A 26,381-nucleotide genomic window follows, 5' to 3' on the forward strand; every position below is an offset into this window, starting at 1 on the left:
AAAAATCCGTTTGACGCACCAAAACAAATGAGGACCGTTAGCGTCAGTGGTGCCAGATTCAATGTTTTATCAATAATGAAATGCGAAAGTTCTTTTTCAATATTTTATGTGATTGTTTAGTTATTGAAAAATATTATTGAAACTTTCATTTGCCATTAATTTAATCATAGAATTTCGTTCAAAAGAAAGCAACGTTATACAGGCTATATAGTATCAAGAAAATCTTAAGCGGACCATAGACTACACAAAATTTGATGACGTTCTGTTGCTGTGAATACGATTTGCATCGTGTACTGCTTGAATAAGCGCCCAGTTTGAATAAAATCGGTCCAGATCAAAATATTTTGTACGAACCACCCTCTGTGGCATGGTGTATGGTGCTGTTTGTACAAAATTCAGGCTATTTACTCAGCCCCAGGCGGGTTTTTTTGTTGTTGCTGTTGCTGATTTCGCCAGCCAACGATTGTGTTCGTGCGAAATTTGTTTGTATCGTGTAGTCTATGGCGCCAATTGTGTAGTCTATGGCCCGCTTTAAGGGCTCCATAGTCCATGTAAACGCTAACACAAATCGATGTTGTTATGCCACTTATATTTGCTCTTTGCTGATTCACACTTTGTATTTATTATCGCAACATCTCTTTTAAAAAAAACGATTACTGGCGAAAAAGCAACAGGAACAACGAAAACCATCAACAATCCGAATTCTTCTTCGGATCCTAATCGAATTAAAAACATCTGTTCCAGAGAAGGATTTGTAAAAGCATTATTATTCACTTCTACAAACTTTGAAATAATATGTTGATTTTGGAAATATAAAAGATATCTGCATGAAAATGTACAATTTTAATTTCCAAAATCGTCTGGCACCTCTGATCCACGTTTCGATAAATTTTGACATAAGACATGAACGCTCTGGGTAACGGTTTGAGATAATTTTTACGATTAAAGAAAAATCGAAGTATATCGTCCATACCGTCCTTTTACCTTTTCAGAAACCATCACTTTTCCACATGAACGTTCATGATACGTTCTTATCGTTGTCGAAGTAAAGTTTGATATAATTGCTACGCTAAAAGAGAACATCACCATTTCTGATGCAGTAGATGTATCGTATAGACAGTTTGAGATACAGTTTTTTAGTATGCGGGAAGTTATTCCCGCATACTAAAAAACTATATCTCAAACAGTCTATACGATACATCAACGGCTTGAGAGAGAGTGATTGTTTCTGTAAACGCAGATGTTCTATTAAACATTACTTCGACAAAGATAAGAACGAAAAACGAACGTTCATGTGAAAGGTGATGATATCTGGAAAGGTGTTAGAATGGTATGAACGATTTCCTTCAATTTTTTATAATCGTAAAAATGATTTCAAACCGTTACTCATACCGTCCATTCTTCCTGTCATTCTCACGTGAAAAGCGAACGAAACGCCGGTCAGAGATGCCAGATGAATTTGCACAGAAATCAGTACACATTTAAAATTTCGTTTATATTCTGATACGACTCTAGAATTTTTTCAACGACCATTATTGAACTTGGTAGCTACATATTATAATAGTGACATCATGTATTATAAATATGAGCGTTTCTTTGCGAATCCATCTGGATTTAATCACAATTTTAGATCATTTTTCAGTATTGTATGAATAAAATGCGTCTTGAAAAACCTTGTGCGGTTCAAATATATACTATTTTTGGATTTTGCTCAGCCGTCCAAACGAGCTTTAGATGGAATCAAACTGGTCATATCAAAAATATCATAACAAAAAATATGTTATAAAAACATAATCTCTTTTTAGAACAAGTTAACCATATTTTGCTTCCAATTCATATTTCAACAAGTTTTTGTGTGAAGTGATCAAGTAACTTTCGCATGTATGAAAATATTTGGAAAAGTATCAAAGTTCATATTTGCTTGTTTCTATTTATTTTATTAAATTATCATGAAATAATTTGACAATAATCAATCCAATCAATCCAAGGTTGAGAAAGTGTGAATTTGAGAATATCATAAATATATTTTATTGTTCCAAAGAGATAGAGATTGCATTATTTGGAAATATAATTTTTTAACTATTTTTCATACAACTATCAGAGAAAGTATCGAATAATAAATTTCTTTTTAAGATTCTATGTATTTCTATCCGAGTGTAAGAAAATCGATATACTTGGCACCACTGCCCATAGCCAAAAAGTTTTGCTCCGGGATTCTTTCCAGCCGTCTGTTTTCGCACTTTCTTTGTAAATTTTTCCCGTTTCTATTATCTTTTAAATCAATTTAACATAAATAAATACCAGGAAACATAAATAACAAAACACAAGAGGTAAGTTTTTGATGTAATTCCATTACCTGCCGTTTTTTCACCGTATTTTGTTTTTAGATACTTATTGACTTCACCTAGGAGAAATGGCGACTAAAACAGATTCGAAGAAAACTAATTCCACAGCTAATTCCTTCAAATGCGATCAGCCGAATCAGCCCAGTTGGCGGGTTTTAAAACTCCTTCGATTGGTCCTATTCGTGTTTCATAACTCCAGCAAAATATTCACCGTCGGTGAAAGGAACAGTGAAATGGAGCCACTCGATATGAAGCAGATGGTATTTCTCTTACCGGAAGTAATGGACCAACATCGCTAATAGCCGTTCCAGGAGAATTTGTGATAAATATTAAAAATTGTGTAACTAATTATGTGTAAATCCATTAAATCATTATTTTTTAACCTAATTATATTCCGTGTTTTCATTCTACGGAATATAAAGAAAAAATCTATGCATGTGTGCGTGCTATATTAAAGAACGGTTTATAGAAAAGTATGAATGATGTTGGAAGTACGATTTGTCAGGTCGGTTCAAAACCTTTACTTTAAATGTTTCGTTACCAGAGAACTTTTAGAAAAAACTAAAACAGTTATAGTTTGATGAACGGGATACGTTATCCATAAGCAGGTTTTGGATCTTAACATGACTGTTTGTAGAAAAGTTCTTCCATACAACCGTTTTAACAGTTTTTAATAGTTACATAACCTAACAACATATTCAAAATACAATCAATTTGGAATTCACGATTCATGTTATGTATTTTACAGTTTCTATAATCGTTTGCTAAACGTTATTTTACACTTCATTAAATTGTCGTAGGACTATTTAAATAATCGTTTGGATACAATCCTCATTTATGCGGGTTATCTTTGCTCAAAGGTAATTTAGATATAGATTTAAAAGCATTTATTCATTAAACCATTTTCCATTTATTCCAATTGGAAGATTTTTACCCTTATCTTTGCTCAAAGGTAATTTAGATATAGATTTAAAAGCATTTATTCATTAAACCATTTTCCATTTATTCCAATTGGAAGATTTTTACCCTGTTGTTTCGAAGTTCCTATTAGGAGTTTGAATAATAAAAAGATACAATTTTAGTTCTTAAATTCTTTTTAGGCCTTTTTGGGCCGGTCAATAAACTTCCGAAAGCCACTCCAGCTGCTGGCTGGTCCGACTGGTGATTGCCGTTGAAGATTGGGCCGAAAAAATACGACCGCGGGATTTGGGGAGGTGTTACTTTGCGCAGCTTTCTCCATGTTCGAGAGACTTGGAAATCTATCCGTCGGCCGTGGTCCTGTAACTATACAAGCGTTTTAGAAAATCTTGAATTCACTTATATATTCAGTATTTATTAACTTACACTTACTATTTTCCATCCTGAATCCTCCTTATTTATAGCTTACTCCGATTCACATGGTTTGATTTTTAAAACGAGCGGCCGAACTTTATTCGATTTTTCGGTTTTCTGTTCTTCTTGCAAGTCAATGCAAAATATCTTCTAAGTTTGAAGTTTTTGTTTCAAAAAATTATTCTTTTCAGTTTAAAACATTTTTCTTCGGTTGAAAGAAAATTTACTTTGTTTCTAAGGAAATATGCAATTGAACAAATTTCTTTTGAATCAAAGAATTTGTTTGAAATCAAACCCAAGTAACAATTTAAGTTTTATAAGAATCTGCAAGGGCACTGCCAAACTTCCTTATAAAACAACGTTTGGTTATATAAACCCCATTAAAACATTTATATAACACTTACAAGAGTAAAAAGGCCCACCTACAGGAGGTTCTAGAGATAATATTACAAGTACCTTATACAACCATAAGGACTCAGAAGGGATTTGCACAAAGCTGTTTCAAGATAATCAAATCTCGATGAAGAAAAAAAGATCCTGCGAAAAAGAAATAACTCAGAGAAACGGTTTTCAAATTGCTTTAATAAAATAAAAAATTCTGACTCAATATTTCAAACAACCCGTTTTTGTTTTTAACCGACCAAGACTGAAAAATGATGATGATTATTATTATATAAGAATAATAATCGATTTTCTCGTTATCGTAATGGATAAAGTTGCTGCGCTTTTAGTTTCATCGATTATTTTGACGAGAAACGTCTAAATAAAACATGCCCCTCAAGATTTTTATGAAATAAAAGCTCAAAAGTTGTTTTTTTTTTAATTGAATAATTTTGCTTCACTTTAATTTATGGATTCTAGCCCCCAAAGTCAGTATGGAATGTTTTATGTTATGGAAATAGATTTTCATCAAACAATTTACCGTAAAAAGCAACATATATCAATATTCATGAAGAAAATTTACTTGAAAGAAAACCATAATTTCATCTGAAAATGGCGATTTATCATTATTAATTTTTTCGCTCGATAAATACATTTATATGTCTAACTACTTTTGTAGGAGTTTTCGGACTATCAGTTATAAAACCGATAAAACCAAATTAACTTTTCTATGACCATCTCTAGTGTAAATTATCTTCAAAAATGCCAAACTGACTTGTTTCAGTGTAGCTGTCAGTCGGTGCGCAAAAGCAAAACGAAACAAAAAAAGCAAAATTCGATTCTCTGTCCGAAAATCTCGTCTCGCCGTTTTCCGAGTTTCAAAAGGATTCGTGAACCGCCGCCAATCGGGTCCAAAAAGTTGTAATAATGAGTCAAATGCTAAGGTAGGTAGGGAATGATTATACATTTAACGCACTGGAACATGATTTCCGTTATTCACAGGTTTGTTTGCATCAAGATTCCAAAGAGTCTTCATATTTTAGGAAGAAGTAAACGAATTACGGAAAGGGATTGTTTTAAAACCGACTGGGAGAACACTCATCGTGATCGTGTTGAACTTTTTTCGCAACAAAAAAAGCTACCGGAACTGGAAGCAATCGATTCAAGGTAGTCTGGGATGTGTATGCGTGTCGAAAAAGGGCCACTGAAACTTGATACTGCACGCAAACTGTCAAAAACTTACCGAGTAAGTTATTTTTACGCAACCGAGAGTTTTTTGGTATTTTCTTTTGTTTGCATACTTTTTGTTTCTAATTTTGTATGCATCTCAAAAGTTTTTCCCAATTAACTTTCAGGGTGAGTACTTTTGAAGTAGCCATTTTGTTTTTTTCTCAGTCAGTTGTTGATGCTGCGGGTTGTTCCGTGTTTCGCGTCGAATTACGGAACGTTGTCCGAAGAGTTCTATCGATGGCAGTGTGGACATTACCCAAGGAATAGGTCACCGAGCAATCCAGCCTTCGTTTGGATGTCGATTACAGCTACTCCCGGCGAATCATCGGCATTTTCGAAAATTCGTTTTCAATCCTCCGGCCGGAAGCAACCGAATCAGGTCAGTGAAGAAATAGGATTTAAATAAATAACTAGATTATTAAAACTAATTTTACTACGACAGGAACAATGAAAACCGCACCAGGGTGCTCACAGTGCATTCCCCCTGAAACACCGGAACATAAAAAAGCACGGAGCCAAACTTTTCCCTATCCAGCTGGACCTCAGGCAGGATACAGGCAAAGGGCTCGTAAAACGGCTGGGCCTGTTGCCACTAGCACCACTGCTGTCCTCAAAAAGGCCGAGCCAGGATGTTTCTTTGGAAAAAAAAATGACCCCTCAACTGGATGAGGTTAGAAATTACAATTTTTTATAAATTGCCATTTTAATTACAAAAAAAAAATGAATCTGAAAAGTTTTACCGATTCAATAGTGTTGAGTTTTCCATTTCATGGAATCCCGAATAGAAATGAACCGCGGTAAAAAAAACCATGATACCACCGATTCGAGCCAAGACGACCGAACAAAACAGGAAGCGGAAAAGATATAAATTTCATAGGAGGAAAAGTAAGGTGAGTTGGTAAAATATAATGAAAGGTGCTATTTTATATTTATGTTCCTTTACCAACCTCCGGATTTGGTGAGTCTGCTATTCTAAATCGTATAATCTTTCAGATATCGTTCAAATTTGTACTAACATTCTTATCTGTCATTCTTTCAGATTCTCAACCGCAAGCAACAGCAGCAATGGCATCATTTCAGCTCCCGCTGCTTCCATCCGGTTCTATGTGAAATAACACTGTACCTTCGTTGGCTTCAGTACAGCTCCCACAGGAAAAACCCCTACAACAGCAACAACCGATGCTTCCAAACCGAGAGGCAGTGGCTGGTGGTGCCAATCCTGGTTGACCTCCTGCACCCCAAGCACCTCCACAACCTGCAGTACCACCCCTGATCTGTCAAGCACCCGTCGCACAACAGGCACCATTTCCCCTAAACCCCAAGGTGCGCTCGTGCCACAACAAGGCACAGAAATCGCACTGGTGCTCCAACCCGGTTCAACGCTCCCGGCCACAAGCTCAACGTTTCCAACTGGAACAAAGGCAGCAACCTTCAGGTGGGCCAGAAGCCATTCCACCAGTTTAGCAATCATTTCAAAATCCTAACCAAGGACCCCCGGATTTGGTGAGTCTGCTTTTCAAAATCTTTCTTTCAGATAACGTTCAAATTTGTACTAACATCCTTAAACATGATTCTTCCAGATTCTCAACCGCAAGCAACAGCAGCACCGCTCGCAGCAGCAATGGCATCATTTCAGCTCCCCCTACTACGATTCCATCCATTTTCCATTCGTCGCACAACAGGCACCATTTCACCTTAATCAAAGTGCGCTCGTGCCACATCCAGGCCCAAGAATCGCACTGGTGCTCCAACCCGGTTCGACGCTCCCGGCAACAAACTCAACATTTCCAACTGGAACAGGGACAAAGGCAGCAACCTCCAGGTGGGCTAGGAGCTCTACCTTCAGAAGCCAGCACCCCAGCAAGCACCTCTACAACCTACAGCACCACCCCCGATCTTTCAAGCATCCGTCGCACAACAGGCACCATTTCCCCCGAACCAAGATGCGCTCGTGCCACAATCAGACTCAGGAATCGCACCGGTGCTCCAACCCGATGTTTGACGCTCTCCAAATATTTACCGTGATTTGTACTGATAATTTTGTTTGTAAAAATACATTGAATTAACCACATTTCAAGTCCTTAATTATTTATTTCCATTCAAAAATCTCATGATTTAATTCCCCGGAATGAAATTAACGCACCGGCGAGAAAACAAGGAAAAACTTTCTGTTGAGTAAAATGCACTAAACTTAACGTTGAGTTAAACACGCTAAACTTAAAGTTGAGTTTAATGCATTAAACTTAACATTAAGTCCCTGCACTTTTTGTCCGGGTTGCATACAAAAAAGTTGCGGCCGAGTTTTTTATTTTTACCGTGTGGCACTGCTAAGTATAGTGATAGAAAAATGCTTATTCAAACCTACACGGTAAAAATAAAAAACTCGGCCGCAACTTTTTTGTATGCAACCCGGACAAAAAGTGCAGGGACTTAATGTTAAGTTTAATGCATTAAACTCAACTTTAAGTTTAGCGTGTTTAACTCAACGTTAAGTTTAGTGCATTTTACTCAACAGAAAGTTTTTCCTTGTTTTCTCGCCGGTGCGTTAATTTCATTCCGGGGAATTAAATCATGAGATTTTTGAATGGAAATAAATAATTAAGGACTTGAAATGTGGTTAATTCAATGTATTTTTACAAACAAAATTATCAGTACAAATCACGGTAAATATTTGGAGAGCGTCAAACATCGGGTTGGAGCACCGGTGCGATTCCTGAGTCTGATTGTGGCACGAGCGCATCTTGGTTCGGGGGAAATGGTGCCTGTTGTGCGACGGATGCTTGAAAGATCGGGGGTGGTGCTGTAGGTTGTAGAGGTGCTTGCTGGGGTGCTGGCTTCTGAAGGTAGAGCTCCTAGCCCACCTGGAGGTTGCTGCCTTTGTCCCTGTTCCAGTTGGAAATGTTGAGTTTGTTGCCGGGAGCGTCGAACCGGGTTGGAGCACCAGTGCGATTCTTGGGCCTGGATGTGGCACGAGCGCACTTTGATTAAGGTGAAATGGTGCCTGTTGTGCGACGAATGGAAAATGGATGGAATCGTAGTAGGGGGAGCTGAAATGATGCCATTGCTGCTGCGAGCGGTGCTGCTGTTGCTTGCGGTTGAGAATCTGGAAGAATCATGTTTAAGGATGTTAGTACAAATTTGAACGTTATCTGAAAGAAAGATTTTGAAAAGCAGACTCACCAAATCCGGGGGTCCTTGGTTAGGATTTTGAAATGATTGCTAAACTGGTGGAATGGCTTCTGGCCCACCTGAAGGTTGCTGCCTTTGTTCCAGTTGGAAACGTTGAGCTTGTGGCCGGGAGCGTTGAACCGGGTTGGAGCACCAGTGCGATTTCTGTGCCTTGTTGTGGCACGAGCGCACCTTGGGGTTTAGGGGAAATGGTGCCTGTTGTGCGACGGGTGCTTGACAGATCAGGGGTGGTACTGCAGGTTGTGGAGGTGCTTGGGGTGCAGGAGGTCAACCAGGATTGGCACCACCAGCCACTGCCTCTCGGTTTGGAAGCATCGGTTGTTGCTGTTGTAGGGGTTTTTCCTGTGGGAGCTGTACTGAAGCCAACGAAGGTACAGTGTTATTTCACATAGAACCGGATGGAAGCAGCGGGAGCTGAAATGATGCCATTGCTGCTGTTGCTTGCGGTTGAGAATCTGAAAGAATGACAGATAAGAATGTTAGTACAAATTTGAACGATATCTGAAAGATTATACGATTTAGAATAGCAGACTCACCAAATCCGGAGGTTGGTAAAGGAACATAAATATAAAATAGCACCTTTCATTATATTTTACCAACTCACCTTACTTTTCCTCCTATGAAATTTATATCTTTTCCGCTTCCTGTTTTGTTCGGTCGTCTTGGCTCGAATCGGTGGTATCATGGTTTTTTTTACCGCGGTTCATTTCTATTCGGGATTCCATGAAATGGAAAACTCAACACTATTGAATCGGTAAAACTTTTCAGATTCATTTTTTTTTGTAATTAAAATGGCAATTTATAAAAAATTGTAATTTCTAACCTCATCCAGTTGAGGGGTCATTTTTTTTTCCAAAGAAACATCCTGGCTCGGCCTTTTTGAGGACAGCAGTGGTGCTAGTGGCAACAGGCCCAGCCGTTTTACGAGCCCTTTGCCTGTATCCTGCCTGAGGTCCAGCTGGATAGGGAAAAGTTTGGCTCCGTGCTTTTTTATGTTCCGGTGTTTCAGGGGGAATGCACTGTGAGCACCCTGGTGCGGTTTTCATTGTTCCTGTCGTAGTAAAATTAGTTTTAATAATCTAGTTATTTATTTAAATCCTATTTCTTCACTGACCTGATTCGGTTGCTTCCGGCCGGAGGATTGAAAACGAATTTTCGAAAATGCCGATGATTCGCCGGGAGTAGCTGTAATCGACATCCAAACGAAGGCTGGATTGCTCGGTGACCTATTCCTTGGGTAATGTCCACACTGCCATCGATAGAACTCTTCGGACAACGTTCCGTAATTCGATGCGAAACACGGAACAACCCGCAGCATCAACAACTGACTGAGAAAAAAACAAAATGGCTACTTCAAAAGTACTCACCCTGAAAGTTAATTGGGAAAAACTTTTGAGATGCATACAAAATTAGAAACAAAAAGTATGCAAACAAAAGAAAATACCAAAAAACTCTCGGTTGCGTAAAAATAACTTACTCGGTAAGTTTTTGACAGTTTGCGTGTATAGCACAAAAAAACAATCCGGACGATGTGTCAATAAATTATACAAATAGTGATATTCGTGATGAAAAATATAATAATGAGTTATAAATAAAGTCCCCGAATAGCCAAGACCGCGGTATTACAGTAAATAAACAATAATTTTTATCATAACAGTGAATAACAATGTAAGATCAAAATCTTATACTTTTGGTAAAATTTGTATATGATGATGAAATTACCATGAATATTACAGTTATCGTGAAAACCATTGTACAAATATATTCTTTCACTGTATGTTCTGCCTATTAGTTGGATTTCAAAATGAGCGTGTAGCATTTGCTGTCAAAACGAAAATTTTCATCGCAGGTTTGGTGCGCGTGGTAGGTACGCGATGGTGTTAGAAAAATGTTTTGCTAAAAATTTTTCCCAAGAGAATTCACTTCCAAAAATGGTAAGTTTTAGCGATCTCAAGGATTAAGCTGTAGCAAACTTATGTTTTATTTTATTTCAGGAAAAGCAGACGATATTGAAGCAGATCAGTCCACGGAGAATCACGCTATCAATGAAGCCGTGACGCTGGATTTCGGAATGCTCAACCTGAGCTGGAAGACATACTTGCATACAACTTGCAAAAAAACACTGACTCTCAAAGAAATTTTCATGTAAATTATTAAGTGTTTTGTGATTCGTGAATAAATATTTTGACATATATGAAACTGTTTGTTTTTTTTAATTTCCATGATTAAGCAATGCACGATAACCTGAAGCAAAAAAAAATGAAAATCCATGAAAAAACCGTGAAAATTAATGATCATCGTCAAAACAATGAAAGTAAAATGAATATTACGATTCCCTTGTAAAAAACTGGAAGCTGAAATAACCATAAATAATATCGTTTTGTGTTCCGAAATGTATGGAAAAAAGTTGATTTTTTCATTGTTAAGTTGCTTAACAACCCCCTTTTTTCATGGTTAATTTCGCCAAAACCATAAATTTCAACGTCGAAAAAGATTAACTTCACAGTAAATTCAAGGTTTCATGCACCATCATATTCATAGTGTCAACCATATAATCCATGGCAGTGTGAAAATGATCTTCATGGTTTTTTCACAATGTTTTTCTATTCGGGTCTAGTTTTTTTTCTGTAATCTGCTTCTGAGAATGGCTTTCTAGGGGTTCTCGGATAGTGATGGAAAACATATCTTGTTATAGTTGAAATTATCATCTTTAAATTGTTTTACTAGCATTGATCACGATCGACATATATCGGCTGAGAAATGCAACTAAGTTTCACTTGAAATGCGTGAGGAATCGTTTGTTGAAAGATTTACCGGCCTTTTGCATCGCGTCCAATAATTCAGAATGCGGCTTTCGGTTGCTTTTAGAAGGCTGATGCCGTTTTAGATCAAATATGTATATTTTAAACTTCCCGAATAGATTTGTATCTAAAAACAAATCACGGGAAATCGTTTTTACTTTTCACAAAAGAACGAGAATCTCAGTTTGTTTACATAACAAAGCCCGCTGATTTAAATACTCCATTTGGTGGTAAACATTTGAGACGATGCCATATACATACACATTTTGACATTTCGATCGGATTTGGACTGTCGTTCTTTGTTGGTTTTCTAGAGAGGTTTTATAATTGCTTTGTAGTGCTCTACTAAACCAAAAAAATTGAAGGTTATAAAACATTCTTTGTTGTTGTTTTCTTCAATGTTGGTTTTCTAGAGAGGTTTAATAATTGCTTTAAAGCGCTCTTCTAAACCAAAAAAATTAATGGTTATAAAACCAACACAAAATTTTACAGGAGTTCTATAAAAAGATTCTATAGTGGTTTTTAAGCTATCTTAAAGGGCAATCATATAGAGTTCCTTATAAATTACGTTACAAAGCAAACAATACTTTATAAATCCCTTATACAACAACTATTTTTTTTTATAAAACCATTCAGAGTTTAAAATGTTGCTTGGGAAAGTCCAAAGTTATTCAATTCAAAAAACTTATTCTGTCTTTCAAAAATTATTCTTTTCAATCAAAACTATAATTCATTGATTCAAAGAAAACAGGAGCTGGATTCAAAAAAATGAATGTTTTGAATCAAAGTCAGATTTAATTCGTTCCAAAATTCAAGTTTACTCTGCGTGAATACACGGAATCGTCCATCTTGTGACAGGCAATCGTAATCGTAGGCATGGTAGGCGAACAATTCGCTGCACGGAAAAATTGAGTTACATATAAAATGTGTTGCAATAACACATTCATTAGAACTAACCGATTGTTGCTCAAAATATGTATTTTCCCAATTCAATTTTGGGTAGTTTTGGGTTGCAGAAATACATTTGTAAACTAAAACTTGATTATTCAGCTCTGCATAAAAAGCTTGTTGTTGTTGGAATTGTGCTGGAAGGGGATGTCCAAGCGAATTTTAAAAACTTTTTGATGGTGGTTTGAAATGATAACAATTGAAATAGGAATTGTTGTGACTAGATCGAGTAAATAATAAAAATATAGGCTCCAATTAAGTTGTCCGTTTGCTGGACAATCGAATTAAGATCATTTTTCATCGGAAATTGGTAAGTAAATTGAAAAAAATCTGTTGTTTTCGGCCGTCTGGAATTAAGGATCCTTGTTTCGATTTTCTTTTTCTGCATCGCACAACGCGATTGGACATTTGCGGAAATGGATGAAACTATTGGATATTGTGCAACCTTGTGGAGGACAACGGATGGAATTAGCCTGGCTGCTTCGGTCCTGACCAGACTTGTAAACCATCGACATTTTCTCTGACAGTCGCACAGCCTGCTTTTATCAGTATCATTGTTCGTGCCATTAAACGAATGCGACCGAAAACTTGCCGAACAGTCGACTACCATCAAACGAAACGACATTCATTCTTCTTTGTGTGATTGTCGAACAAAATTTCGTGTCTTGGTACACGAGAGGAATAATTTGATGGTCAAACGACCATCATTCCCGACAGTTTACGACATCGCCTATCTCTTTCACGCAGCAGAACTTACAGACTCAATAAGCAAATGCAATCTTTTCTATTCACTCCCTCCTGTTGAAAAAAAAATTCCTCACTCTGCAGCGCCGGGTGATGTTTGGATGTGTTGGTCGAACAATGTGGAATGATTATCTCGATTATCTACGCAAGAGGGATGACAGTCAAACGACTAATCACAAAAAAGATCAAAATTTCGTTTTACATTTTTTTGCTCTCCGATCAAACGATTGCGCTCTCCACGATTGTCACGAACGATGTGTGGTGGTTGTCTCCGGAAAAATTCAAACGATGGTGACCAATTACAAGCCTGGTCCTGACTTGTGGGTCACCGTCGAGGGGGGTTGATACCTTTACGTGCCGCTGCTGATCTGCTGCCGTGGATGATGGATGACGGCCACGAAATGCTGCGCAAAAGTATCACACCAGCTCAAGTTATATACCACTACAGCATGTAAGCACAGTGGAATTGCCAGCACCCACAGATATGAGAGGTAATGTGACCGTTTCCGGGCAGCAATCAGAATCCGGAAGATAGATGAGAAAGATGCAGAATTCGTCGACAAACATTCTTTGCATAGAATTTCGAAGAACAAAAAAAAAACGGTTTTATGTATTTCAGCCAGCAGAATGATAACCACTTAAATATTTTCTCAATTATCCGGAAGGCAGCTGACTGGAGGTTCATGGCGCTATGATTGGTTCAGGTTTGTTATATTTTTTTTATGTTTTACATTAAATATTATTCATCAGCTTGTGTCTGTTTTGATTTGAAGATTGGTTCCTGTTCCGAGATGCTGCCGGAGGAAAGCTGCAGAAAGTGCATTAAGCACCATACATTGAGCACTTTAGGCATCGAGCCTCTTCAAATACGCAAAAAGGTGAGCTTAGACAATAAATCAATTTCATGTGATCAGACGAAAACAATTTTCTTAATAAGCAAAAAAAAAAAATTATACTATACTCTTCCTTAAATCACAATCTCATTCAATCTACAGGTAAAATGCATTCACAGTAGGTGTTTTGTGAAAATAATCGACCGAAACCACTCATCCAAAATCTATTGGGTCCAGGACTACGTCGAGATGGCGTTCAATCTCATCGAGTACGTCGGCAAAATGGAAATAGTTGGGCTGTTGTATGCCTTGAAAGCAGAGTTTATTTTATCGGGCCAGTTGAGGGAGATATTCCTAAATTTTAAAAATCAACTGATGTTTATTTTTTTTACGATGCCAGAGAAACCTAGTTTGATTTCGAAGTATACACTTCGTACAGCAGGTTGTAGACATAATGTTTCCTGTTCTCGTTCTTAATGTCAAACTATTGTGAGGAACAATATAATTATTTTTATTATTTTCCTGAAAAAAAAAGAATGTCAAATATGATCATTTGACCATGGTGCCCTTGAACATTTTTTATATGCTTGCTTAATTTGTTACTCTACATAAACCTTGATTGCGAATCCTTAAAATTAATCTCGGTCACCACAAATCGCAATTCAGATTCTGAATTTCAAATGTTATATAAATATTGATGTATCAATTTTGTAATCTGAATTAGACCCTGCCTTGAGAGTAAATTTGGACTCTGATTTATTTTTGAATCAATTTTGAAAAACAAGTTTACTAATTTAATTCTTATAATAAGCTATATACATTATAATATTGGCTTCAATAATTCTTAACATCAAGTGCATCAAAAGTTTCATTCAACAAAGCAGATTATTTATAATTTCAAAAATTTCAATTCAATCTCTTTTCAGATACTGATACGTTTTCTAGTTCAATCTATGCTGGACCGCACGGATCCGTTCTGGATGTTGAGAGCATTCGAGATTTAAACACTGATTAACTGATGTACAAGCTCGAACAAAAAATCTTCAGAAACTTGTGAAAAATTTCCAGTGCTCTTTTTTGAAGCAACCGTTTTTTTCAATTCCGCATCCGTTTTTAGACAAATCACCGCTACCACCAAAGTACTCGTCAAAGCATATGAGGGAAAATCGCTTCAAAAATCTAGCTATGCAGAAGATAGATTAAGTTATTCATCATCATAATGGAACAGGTTTGTTTTATTTTTATTCAATTTTTCCATTTCCGACCCTCGATTAAAAATTCTATGATGCACCTTGATTTAAGTCTTTATCATTCCGAGTTAGACTATAATAACTTTATTTTAAACATCACTTAGTTACCTTAAATTTACTTTACTAGTTCATGCTATTGATTATATCACGTATTCATGTGTAGGTATGTGTTTTTTATTTATTGTAATTCTATTCTAAATCGACAGGTACACCCATCCGAAATCACTTCAGAGTACAAGTCCAGAGTGATGCCCGTAGAACCTGCTGAATGCCATGGCCCATTAGACTCTGCCGGCTTGAGGGTGCTACTCCTGTTTACCTAGAAGCCGTTTCACCATGAACAGCTCATCGCAAATGTACAAAAGGTAGCTAAAAAGTTTGATTCATTAGCCTTAATTATTACAATTTGCCATTTTTCTTTAATATAATTAGATTTTCACATTTTCAATTGACATTACATAACTTATTCACAATATCAAAATTCAATTCTTTTTTCAGATACGCTACACACCCAGCTGGCTGGATCGTATGGAAGAAAATTCGTGCCGGAACCGCAGAAATCGGCATCCGAGAACATGCAACTTGGTGACGGAAAACATTTCGCGAGACGCAAAATTTGCTTACATGCAATATCATTGGCTGTATTATTAAATGTATGTAAAAGACAATGTAAAAAGACAATAAATCATTTCCTACAAGCTTGATAGGTAGAAAATTATTTAATTTTTTTTTTTATTTAAAAAAAACTTACTTTTTGGAAGAATTTCAAAAATGAATGGGCATCCCCATGTCAAAATATACAGAATAGAGTTGTTTTTGACATTTCTTACGCACACTTGCTGAGCGTGTACAGATGAGACGGGACAATTAACCTCAAAAACTCACGGTACAAAAAACGGGCAGCCGGCCGACGCACATGGTCGTTTTTGAGGTTGATTGTCCCAAAACTTAAAAGTGTTGGTGAAACAACCAGCATAATATCACGAACACTACCAGCGGCAAATAGGACTATTGACTAACTGCACCGAAAAAACTTTTCACATGAACGCTACGTGAAAATGTACATGGATTTTTGCCATCATGAAAATCACGTGAAACCTACGTGAATTTCAGGTAGCAAACAGAGCTCGCGCAGCAAGCAGAATTCACGTAATTTTCATATGAGTTGAATGTGCAATCAACGTAGTACAAATGTGGTTAGGGATTCGTTCTGCTACGTGCAATTCACGTAGATTTTATTGTAATATTAACGTATAGGGAGGTTTTCCGGATATTTTAACTAAAAATGATTTGATTTCGAAAGTAAACTTTATTGCTCGAGTAAATTATAAACTATATGCACTTTCCATTTTCTGACCCTTTTTATAATTCACTTCATTCAATTTTCATTTAATTTCCTGCCACTTTTTAAAATCCATATGGCATTTGTTTTGCCTCATTAATGGTTGCTTCCGCCTCAATTTTCAACCCTATGGAAGAAATAAAAATGTAAACCATGAACCACACAACAAAATTTTATTACTTACGAAATAGATATCAGCTTCTCTATCACCCAGATTAATTTGTTCTTCATGCACCAACTGTCGGATCCGCGCCATATTGAGAACTGTATTCCTTCACACAGATTTTACGTGAATGTTCCATAAAGGTTTACGTGAACATCACATAGAATGCACGAAATCTCTCTGTATTTGACGGTTCACTGGATTCTCACGTAAATCGAATGTGTCTTTATTTTGACAGCATTCAACTATGTGAATTTCACGTAAGGATCAAGTGATTTTTTACTAACTCCTAAGTGCTTCATGTAAACCAAGCAAAAATTCACGTAAAGAGCGGCTACGTGAAAATCCAGGTAAATTTAACGTTCCTTTATCGGATGAGTGTGGCTAAAAGCTTTCGAATGTGTAAAAGCTTTTTGCTCACGCTCTGTGTAAAGTGCCCAAACATAAAACTAAGTGGAGACACTTTTCTCGAATCTGTATGGATTTTTATACAGAATAGAGTAACTTTGTTTACCGTGTGTCAAAAAGCGCTCCGTCTCCACCCCCCACCAATGAGAAACTTTTGGTACTCCTTGCCTACTGTTGCACAATATTGCTGATCCACTCTTTTTTTCTATTTCTGCGATACACAGAAAAAAAATCTGAATCCTTAAAAGCACTGAAATTGAAAACCCTTAATATTAGATGACAGAGAACGCGATTTCATACTGTAAATTTCCGTCACTTATGATGCTTCTTTTTATTTACATCATATGTGATGTAATTTTACAGATTGTTTCGTAGTGCAAAATATTACATGTCACAGAAAATTACATGTCACAGAAAATTGCATAAACTTAATCCTTAACAACTCTGAAGATAGAAGAATTGAATCTTACATGACACGGAACACGATTTTTTATTGTAAATTAGAAATTATTGAATCCTTGACAGCACTGAAAATGAAAAAAAAAAAACAAACACGAAAGCAAGTCGTAAGTTTTTTGACCTGTCGGATGTTTGCGCTGCCGTGTTGTTTGATTGTGCGTTCATTGTGGAATGGTAAGTTTTTAGAATAAGTGGTTAGATAAAGCTACACAGAAAAAATTATTTTCTGTAAAATTACAGTAAATGTCCTGTAACAAAAAGGAGCAGGACATTTACCGTAATTTTACAGGTCGAGGACATGGAAATTTACAGGCAAGTTTAAAATTACAGGCCAGTAATTTCAGGCTACCTGTAATTGCAAGCGACCTGTAATTGCAAGCGATCTGTAATTGCAAGGGACCTGTAATTTCAAGCGACCTTTAGAAAAAAAAGTGCACGTAATTTGTTTGTTTTGATTCATTATAATAGGAAGGAATTTCATTATTGAATAAAACAAATTGTACTCGTATATACATTATTATTTATTATAATAACCTCAATGCATCACTGAACAATTTCGGAATTACGTTTTAATGGCTTTTTTACCTTAGTAATAGTGAGTGAACACTCTGTGGGTAGTATGGTTCATGTCTATATGAATCAAATATGACCCTGCGAGGATTCAAAGATGAGTACCTTAATATTGTTACTTGAGTGTACAGTGTATACCTTGGAGCGTTCAACCCAACAAAACAGCTCGTCGTAAGGAACTGATGCCCGAAATACCAAAAAAAATCAATGAATTGTTCAAAAATCATTAATATTTATGAATCAGTTTAGAAATTCCCAATATTTACACTCTAAACTATTGGCAGGGCACAATCAACACTGATTGATCGGTGATTTTTCTGCGACCCAAAGTTGCGAAAAAATTAGGGCTTTTTGCCCGGAGGATCAGCTATCTGGCAGAGTCCATGCTGTCCAACTTCGCAAAGGGTTGTAAAATTCTACCACAAACGGACCGAAACGACTTCAACATCATTTTCATCGTCGTCGTTGCCAATCGGTTCATCCCCATCGGTGCCGCTACTGTCGTCGATCTTTTGCGTCTTTATCCGATTGGCCGATTCAATCCAAATCTCGCACGGTCTAGCAGCTGGTCCGGTTTGTTTTCTTTTAGTAGTTTAAGATATTTTAACGGCAGATGGTGATGTCTGAAAAGAAATGGAATCTGTAATTTAAAAGCCTCTAAGACTGTGAAACAATAAATTGTGTACGAATAGGGCAACGGACTGATTCTGGACCGCCTTGTTATTTTTAACTTACAATTAACGACGTAATTTTTTTTATCGGTTGTGTCTCGGTTTCCGGAGCCCTGAGTCTTTCATGCTAACATTATGGTATCCCGAGTTTCCATACTGGTATGAACGAAATTACATCTGAGGGCATACGACACCACTTTTATCTCCAGACCGACCTTCGAGTCTGGGTGAGAGACCAATACCATTCTAGAAAAAAAGGGTAAAATAAAATTTATAAAATTATTGACGCATATCAAACTTACATCGATTCCCTAGAACTCGTTTACGAAACGTCTTAATACAATAGTGGCTTGCGGTCTCCTCAATGTCATCAAAATAACCAAAATTAAATGCGCGAATCAAACGAGCTTGGCAGTGGACCGTGACGTTGCTGAGTCATTAACGAAGGAGGCAAGATACAGTTATAGGCCGGACCAATCAGATTAGCTGAAATTTTTAAGAGGAAAAATAGTTAGAAATCAAAATATGAATTTGATTAGAAGTTACATTTTGCTAAACGATTAAACAAATAGGTATGTTCCAAATTTAAATAAAATGTAAAACATACTACTCTGTGAGTTGTTCTTGAAATTTTGAATCAACAAACAGATTTAACGGATCGAACAGATTGTACAGTTCAAATGGATCGTACGATTCAAACTGATCGAGCAAATCTTTCGATTCAAGCGGATCGATTAAACGAATTGTACGGTTCAAACAAACCGAACCGTTCAAACAAGTTGTTCGAACGACTCGAAATGTTTGAACGAATCGAACTGATCAAACGCAATCGCATTGAAACTCGGCTTAAGGAAAAGACTTTAAATATTTAGAGAACTAAATTGTCTTGTTCATATTTTAAAGAAGTGTTTGAAAAAAAAAACCTCAAACACACTAAGTGATTTGTTTTCTTTTTTATACATTACAAAAACTTCAATTAAGATTCTGAATCTTAGAGCTTAACTAATATGGGTACTTTTGAAAGCATTTGGAATAACGCCAAGTTTAACTTACCCTGCCTCTGAATGCTAAATATGTAAATTTAAAGATGACGGCGCCATGTTCAACTTCCCGCGCATACACAGCAGCATAATTGCAGTATCTTGAGAAGTCCTAAAAAAACAAAACAACAACTTTGTTTCCTTCAAATTCTTGCTGCTGCTTTTGAAACAGCTAGTACGGAATAGCGAGGAAAACTGGCCACAGTTCTCCGTTTGAATTCGGTACCAATATTTTCGAAGTGAAGATTGTTCGCTGTATTTAATTTGAATTTGGAACACCTTTGGTTACGAAGCGTTAGAAATTTCATAGTTATTAGCAAAGCTGAATAGAAATTGGAAAAGCACTGCAACCAGTTTTTAAGTTGTGCCCGACTGGCTGTTCCGGAAGGTAGGTTGAAAAATAGTTCCGAACTAGAACGAAGCACTGTGAGCAGTTTTCGCACACTCAGATTACTATGGAACTGGAACACTTATTCACTTACCTCGTTTCCCATTTCGCAGGGAATCCTGTATGCACGGTTCCGGAATCAAAACAAAAACTGCGCCGCTGCAGTTCCTATGCAAATTTGGTAAACACTCGCCTCATACGAGCAGCAACTAATGTCCTCCCGGTAGCGAGTAGACTGGACAGTTTAATCGTCATTTTCAAAACCCGGTGATGAACTGCACGCATCGGAACCAAAAACTAGCACAATTGTAGCAAATTCCAAGGGAATCCAATTTGACATTTTTGCTCGCACCGAATTCGCGACCGACCGAATGAGAAAAACAAAACAAAAAACGACCACAGTTTGATCACAGGCAAAAAGTTTGAGTTCGTGTTACTCCAATTACGTAAGTTAGTAGCAATTGAGTTTTTTTACTCAAGTTGAGCTAAATTCAAGACCAAATGGTTAAGTGCTAACTGAAGTAAGAAATAATTTTGCTAACTGGACGCACAGACACGAGAAACGATGAAAGGCTTTAAAAGACATGTTGACTTAAAATTAAATTGAGTGGCCTGTAAAAATACAGCAAATGTCATGCTCCTTTTTGTTACAGGACATCTGCTGTAATATTTAAGGATTTATTTTATCTTTCAATCAAATACATTGAAAATTACAGGTTTATTGTTTTACAGGTTTTATTATTTTACGTGCAACCATTTTCAAGTACACGTAATATTCATTATTTTTTTCTGTGTAAATATGCTTCAAACAATTTGTTTTCATTCTAACAGATTCGCAAAGTCCGTTCCGGGAAAGACTCCGCCAGATGGAAATGGTGACGATCGTAGCCATGGTTGGCAAAAGTGGCAGATCAAAAAAGTGGCAAAAGTGGCAGGCAATTTCAAATGTCGGGCCAGGTATTGTGGAGGTTAAAAAAATTTCTAAATTTTTACCAAAGAGAAGTTTGTTGAAAGAAACACTATTTTTACTGAGTTGTGATGTGAAAAAAACAGTAAAAAATTAGGTTTAAAATAAATGTAATCTGGTGTGTACAAAAAGATTGTTTTTTTTTTTATTGAGAGATCTTCTTTGAATCATATTACTGAAAAGTAAACAAAAAAATCCAATTGGAACGTTATTTTAATTCAGTGGTGTAAACATTACATCACTTTTAAATTACACGTCTGCAAATTTTACAGGCGTGTAATATCCAACTTGCACTGAAAATTCCGTCATATATGATGCTTCTTTTTATTTACATCATATGTGATGTAATTTTACAGATTTTTTTGGTAGTGTGTAGCTGATTTGGGCTCCCGTAGGGTACCACTGTAAAAAAAATAACAGTATTCAACAAAAAAATGAGCATTGTTCTACGAAATTAAATCGGATGAACAAGCGGAAAACATTGAAAGATGATTTAATAAAAAGTTGTCAAACAAACATGTATACTAAATATTATTATCGGATTATCTATTGTTTATAAAACAAAAAATTGTGTTTGCCTTGAGCTTGGTCAATCAGCGGTTAAAATCACGGAAAAATGAATAATAAAAAAACCTGTTTGCAATGGGGTCAATCAACGGACAAATTCACGAAAAAAAAAATGAAAACCTGTAGTTGTTTAAATAAGTTTAGAGTTCGACGACACGGTAGCGATCATTCATGGAATGTTGGATTTCGTGCAATGTTTTGCAGTCGGAGTTATCCGTATAAAGTTTAACTGAATAGCGGTTAGCGTGTAGAAAACCGTCAGATTTTATACTGATTTGACAGATCGCACAAATTTCGCAGTTATGAGTGTGCAGTCCAATTTTTTGCGATGCGAATGGTATTATTTCCTATAATAGATTATTCACCGTACACAACTCCTTTTTTTAACTTCTCATATACGATTTGTTACATTTTAACGACAACATAATTGAATTCGACCAGCATATAACACGCAGAAAAATATATTGTGGAAATAATAAGATTTCGACCAAAAATAATAAAATTTTTGGTTGGAAAAATGCACAAATATATTTCTGGTAGCCCTGACAAAAAATATCGATTTGCTTTAAACTTATCGTTTAATTGAAATTAAAATACACCCTTTTTAAAAATGATCCATGATTTATTTCAAAATAATAAAATTTTGCGTAAAGATTAAAAAGCAAATCTGGTTATAAAATAATAAGATTGTGATGTTTGAAAACAATCTATTTTTTTTTTTATTCGAAATTAAACAAAAGGTTTGTCTGTTAATATGTGGTCTAGCATTTTTTTATTTCTATTTTAAAAAGATCAATCACATTTTAAAAAAAATTTTATTGAAATTGTTCACTAACTACAAAATAGATTATTTTATCTGAATCGGTATAGAGCTAGTTGCTTCGCAGGGTCGGCCTGACCCTGAGCCGGAGCCAGACGAAAGACATTACGCCGACGGACCCGTAGGACGGCTGCTGCGTCCTAACTATGAACGCCAACATCGAGGACTGAACCGCTAGTTTCTTTACGCAGGCGAGCATCCTAGCGGCTGCCATCGGGAAGACCGTGGTCGGGTTGCTCTTCGCCTCCCTGGTGGAGATGTTCATTGTGTACCAGATGTGCGATGTGGCTACGCACTGGACGATCCGATGCGTTCCCCGACGGCCAACACCTACTCCAGCAGCTCGATTGCATACAGTTTAGCGGAAAGGTAGGTGGCACGCTTTGAGTCGAAGCATCTGGAACAGAAAATTGATGAGCAATGATGTTCGCCCAGCCGGTTTGAGCTGTTTTCGGGCTAATTAGAAACTTTTAAACCTACCTTTACAGCCGCATTCTTTGTCCTCCTGGGCCTCCTCGACGGTTTCTCCAGCTGTTGTGTTCGGAAGCTGAGAAATTTTCATCTTTTTTTTTCTTTTTTTTCGTTTATCGTTTTTGAGTCACACGTTCATCGAATAAACCTAATATTGGTATTAAATAAAAACCAAATTTGAATTTGAGGCAAAAAATAATGAGCGTGTAAAAACAACAAAATTTCTCGTTTATTCATATTCCAATTTTTTATGAATGCCATCCAAAAATCTGCTTTTAAAAGAATAAATAAAATAACAAAACGTTTTGTTGAAACCATCCCCCATTCTTTTTCTGCGTGAAAGTATCAAAGACGCATTTATCGCATCAAAAATCTTCGTCATGCCAAATTTGTTAATTCTCAGGCTATGGAAAAATGTGTTTTCAATAATGTAGATTGTTTTTTGTTTTGTCTGGGATTTTAACGCTCGTAATTAATTCAATCTCAATGAATACTAAGAATAATAATATTTCATTCCGATGACTTCAAGTTTTGTCCTCTCTTGCAAAATAATGATTTGAAGATTGATTCAAGAATTTACTTCTTAACTTTTCAATGAAATTAGTGAGTAAGGGCAGAAACACAGTGCACGCGAGCGAGCGAGCGAGCGAGCGAGCGATTTTTGCATGAACCTAAAATGAATTTCGCGCGAACATTTTTCAGGATCGTTCACAGAGCACGCGACGAACGGGATGCGATTTACACTGAGAAAAAACTTTATGGATAGGAAAGAAAATAATATTTATGTAAATCAATTTATAGGGAATTGAAAGAATAATTTTTATAAGGTTATTGTTGTTTAAATCATTATGAAATAATTCGTATGTGGCATTCAATTAAAATTTTTAACAGCGTCATAAAACCATTCAATTATTTTTATTGCCGAATCCACAAACCGGAGTTTTCATCGCTATCAGCGCCGGCGACTTTCACTGACGTCAAATCATGTTGACCCGACAAATCCACGTCACGTGACTCGCAGAATAAGCACCAAAGATTTTATTTCAAAAGCACTTTAATGTAAGATAAATTTGTTCTAGAGTCATATTTATTATTTAATCCTTGCTCATGTTACAGATTGAACAAGTAAAATTTACCTTTTTCTGAATATAAATGTTCTGTGCTCAGCAGTTGAGTGTTTGCTTTGGTTACAGATGTTAGGATGCTATAAATTTTTCTAGGAGTTTTCATTGTGAGTCCAAGCAACTGATTTTGATCTGGCAGCTGCGTTTCTTTTCCAGTCGACATATTTTGAACTGTATAATCATGATTACTCGCTAACTTTCAGCTACTCAGTTCAGAGTGGTGCACAGAAAAAATTATTTTCTGTAAAATTACAGTAAATGTCCTGTAACAAAAAGGAGCAGGACATTTACCGTAATTTTACAGGTCGAGGACATGGAAATTTACAGGCAAGTTTAAAATTACAGGCCAGTAATTTCAGGCTACCTGTAATTGCAAGCGACCTGTAATTGCAAGCGATCTGTAATTGCAAGGGACCTGTTATTTCAAGCGACCTTTAGAAAAAAAAGTGCACGTAATTTGTTTGTTTTGATTCATTATAATAGGAAGGAATTTCATTATTGAATAAAACAAATTGTACTCGTATATACATTATTATTTATTATAATAACCTCAATGCATCACTGAACAATTGCGGCATTACGTTTTAATGGCTTTTTTACCTTAGTAATAGTGAGTGAACACTCTGTGGGTAGTATGGTTCATGTCTATATGAATCAAATATGACCCTGCGAGGATTCAAAGATGAGTACCTTAATATTGTTACTTGAGTGTACAGTGTATACCTTGGAGCGTTCAACCCAACAAAACAGCTCGTCGTAAGGAACTGATGCCCGAAATACCAAAAAAAATCAATGAATTGTTCAAAAATCATTAATATTTATGAATCAGTTTAGAAATTCCCAATATTTACACTCTAAACTATTGGCAGGGCACAATCAACACTGATTGATCGGTGATTTTTCTGCGACCCAAAGTTGCGAAAAAATTAGGGCTTTTTGCCCGGAGGATCAGCTATCTGGCAGAGTCCATGCTGTCCAACTTCGCAAAGGGTTGTAAAATTCTACCACAAACGGACCGAAACGACTTCAACATCATTTTCATCGTCGTCGTTGCCAATCGGTTCATCCCCATCGGTGCCGCTACTGTCGTCGATCTTTTGCGTCTTTATCCGATTGGCCGATTCAATCCAAATCTCGCACGGTCTAGCAGCTGGTCCGGTTTGTTTTCTTTTAGTAGTTTAAGATATTTTAACGGCAGATGGTGATGTCTGAAAAGAAATGGAATCTGTAATTTAAAAGCCTCTAAGACTGTGAAACAATAAATTGTGTACGAATAGGGCAACGGACTGATTCTGGACCGCCTTGTTATTTTTAACTTACAATTAACGACGTAATTTTTTTTATCGGTTGTGTCTCGGTTTCCGGAGCCCTGAGTCTTTCATGCTAACATTATGGTATCCCGAGTTTCCATACTGGTATGAACGAAATTACATCTGAGGGCATACGACACCACTTTTATCTCCAGACCGACCTTCGAGTCTGGGTGAGAGACCAATACCATTCTAGAAAAAAAGGGTAAAATAAAATTTATAAAATTATTGACGCATATCAAACTTACATCGATTCCCTAGAACTCGTTTACGAAACGTCTTAATACAATAGTGGCTTGCGGTCTCCTCAATGTCATCAAAATAACCAAAATTAAATGCGCGAATCAAACGAGCTTGGCAGTGGACCGTGACGTTGCTGAGTCATTAACGAAGGAGGCAAGATACAGTTATAGGCCGGACCAATCAGATTAGCTGAAATTTTTAAGAGGAAAAATAGTTAGAAATCAAAATATGAATTTGATTAGAAGTTACATTTTGCTAAACGATTAAACAAATAGGTATGTTCCAAATTTAAATAAAATGTAAAACATACTACTCTGTGAGTTGTTCTTGAAATTTTGAATCAACAAACAGATTTAACGGATCGAACAGATTGTACAGTTCAAATGGATCGTACGATTCAAACTGATCGAGCAAATCTTTCGATTCAAGCGGATCGATTAAACGAATTGTACGGTTCAAACAAACCGAACCGTTCAAACAAGTTGTTCGAACGACTCGAAATGTTTGAACGAATCGAACTGATCAAACGCAATCGCATTGAAACTCGGCTTAAGGAAAAGACTTTAAATATTTAGAGAACTAAATTGTCTTGTTCATATTTTAAAGAAGTGTTTGAAAAAAAAAACCTCAAACACACTAAGTGATTTGTTTTCTTTTTTATACATTACAAAAACTTCAATTAAGATTCTGAATCTTAGAGCTTAACTAATATGGGTACTTTTGAAAGCATTTGGAATAACGCCAAGTTTAACTTACCCTGCCTCTGAATGCTAAATATGTAAATT

General features: G+C 36.4%; 1 protein-coding gene and 10 long non-coding RNA genes across 11 annotated transcripts in view; 6 read left to right on the forward strand and 5 right to left on the reverse strand.

Moving 5' to 3' along the window:
* The first annotated feature begins 4,759 nt into the window (after positions 1 to 4,759).
* Positions 4,760 to 26,381, forward strand: part of LOC129737798 (uncharacterized) — a 51,973-nt gene continuing 30,351 nt past the window's right edge. Inside the window, exons 1-2 of the mRNA XM_055728960.1 lie at positions 4,760 to 5,002; positions 5,061 to 5,225. Of these exons, the coding sequence (XP_055584935.1) occupies positions 4,986 to 5,002; positions 5,061 to 5,225 (182 nt within the window). The 5' untranslated portion in view covers positions 4,760 to 4,985. The remainder of the gene's footprint in view (positions 5,003 to 5,060; positions 5,226 to 26,381) is intronic.
* On the forward strand, positions 5,243 to 5,931 carry LOC129738598 (uncharacterized). Its single transcript, XR_008735570.1, has 3 exons — positions 5,243 to 5,304; positions 5,454 to 5,667; positions 5,731 to 5,931. It is a non-coding gene; the product is annotated as an uncharacterized LOC129738598 (long non-coding RNA).
* LOC129738596 (uncharacterized) lies at positions 6,079 to 7,432 on the forward strand. The gene is made up of 3 exons (XR_008735568.1): positions 6,079 to 6,178; positions 6,328 to 6,791; positions 6,869 to 7,432. It is a non-coding gene; the product is annotated as an uncharacterized LOC129738596 (long non-coding RNA).
* LOC129738595 (uncharacterized) lies at positions 7,806 to 9,181 on the reverse strand. Its single transcript, XR_008735567.1, has 3 exons — positions 9,082 to 9,181; positions 8,469 to 8,932; positions 7,806 to 8,391 (listed from the first exon to the last, which is right to left on the reverse strand). It is a non-coding gene; the product is annotated as an uncharacterized LOC129738595 (long non-coding RNA).
* On the reverse strand, positions 9,209 to 9,990 carry LOC129738594 (uncharacterized). The gene is made up of 3 exons (XR_008735566.1): positions 9,955 to 9,990; positions 9,592 to 9,805; positions 9,209 to 9,528 (listed from the first exon to the last, which is right to left on the reverse strand). It is a non-coding gene; the product is annotated as an uncharacterized LOC129738594 (long non-coding RNA).
* On the forward strand, positions 9,967 to 15,726 carry LOC129738597 (uncharacterized). Its single transcript, XR_008735569.1, has 4 exons — positions 9,967 to 10,145; positions 14,730 to 15,031; positions 15,260 to 15,418; positions 15,552 to 15,726. It is a non-coding gene; the product is annotated as an uncharacterized LOC129738597 (long non-coding RNA).
* Positions 10,276 to 10,676, forward strand: LOC129738592 (uncharacterized). The gene is made up of 2 exons (XR_008735564.1): positions 10,276 to 10,411; positions 10,472 to 10,676. It is a non-coding gene; the product is annotated as an uncharacterized LOC129738592 (long non-coding RNA).
* Positions 13,503 to 14,199, forward strand: LOC129738602 (uncharacterized). The gene is made up of 3 exons (XR_008735574.1): positions 13,503 to 13,674; positions 13,744 to 13,848; positions 13,966 to 14,199. It is a non-coding gene; the product is annotated as an uncharacterized LOC129738602 (long non-coding RNA).
* LOC129738599 (uncharacterized) lies at positions 18,043 to 19,478 on the reverse strand. The gene is made up of 3 exons (XR_008735571.1): positions 18,969 to 19,478; positions 18,731 to 18,912; positions 18,043 to 18,618 (listed from the first exon to the last, which is right to left on the reverse strand). It is a non-coding gene; the product is annotated as an uncharacterized LOC129738599 (long non-coding RNA).
* LOC129738593 (uncharacterized) lies at positions 22,384 to 23,329 on the reverse strand. The gene is made up of 2 exons (XR_008735565.1): positions 22,929 to 23,329; positions 22,384 to 22,845 (listed from the first exon to the last, which is right to left on the reverse strand). It is a non-coding gene; the product is annotated as an uncharacterized LOC129738593 (long non-coding RNA).
* LOC129738600 (uncharacterized) lies at positions 24,729 to 26,111 on the reverse strand. The gene is made up of 3 exons (XR_008735572.1): positions 25,602 to 26,111; positions 25,364 to 25,545; positions 24,729 to 25,251 (listed from the first exon to the last, which is right to left on the reverse strand). It is a non-coding gene; the product is annotated as an uncharacterized LOC129738600 (long non-coding RNA).

This window comes from Uranotaenia lowii, chromosome 1 (genome assembly GCF_029784155.1).
Source record: "Uranotaenia lowii strain MFRU-FL chromosome 1, ASM2978415v1, whole genome shotgun sequence".
In the NCBI taxonomy this organism is placed as follows: domain Eukaryota; kingdom Metazoa; phylum Arthropoda; class Insecta; order Diptera; family Culicidae; genus Uranotaenia; species Uranotaenia lowii.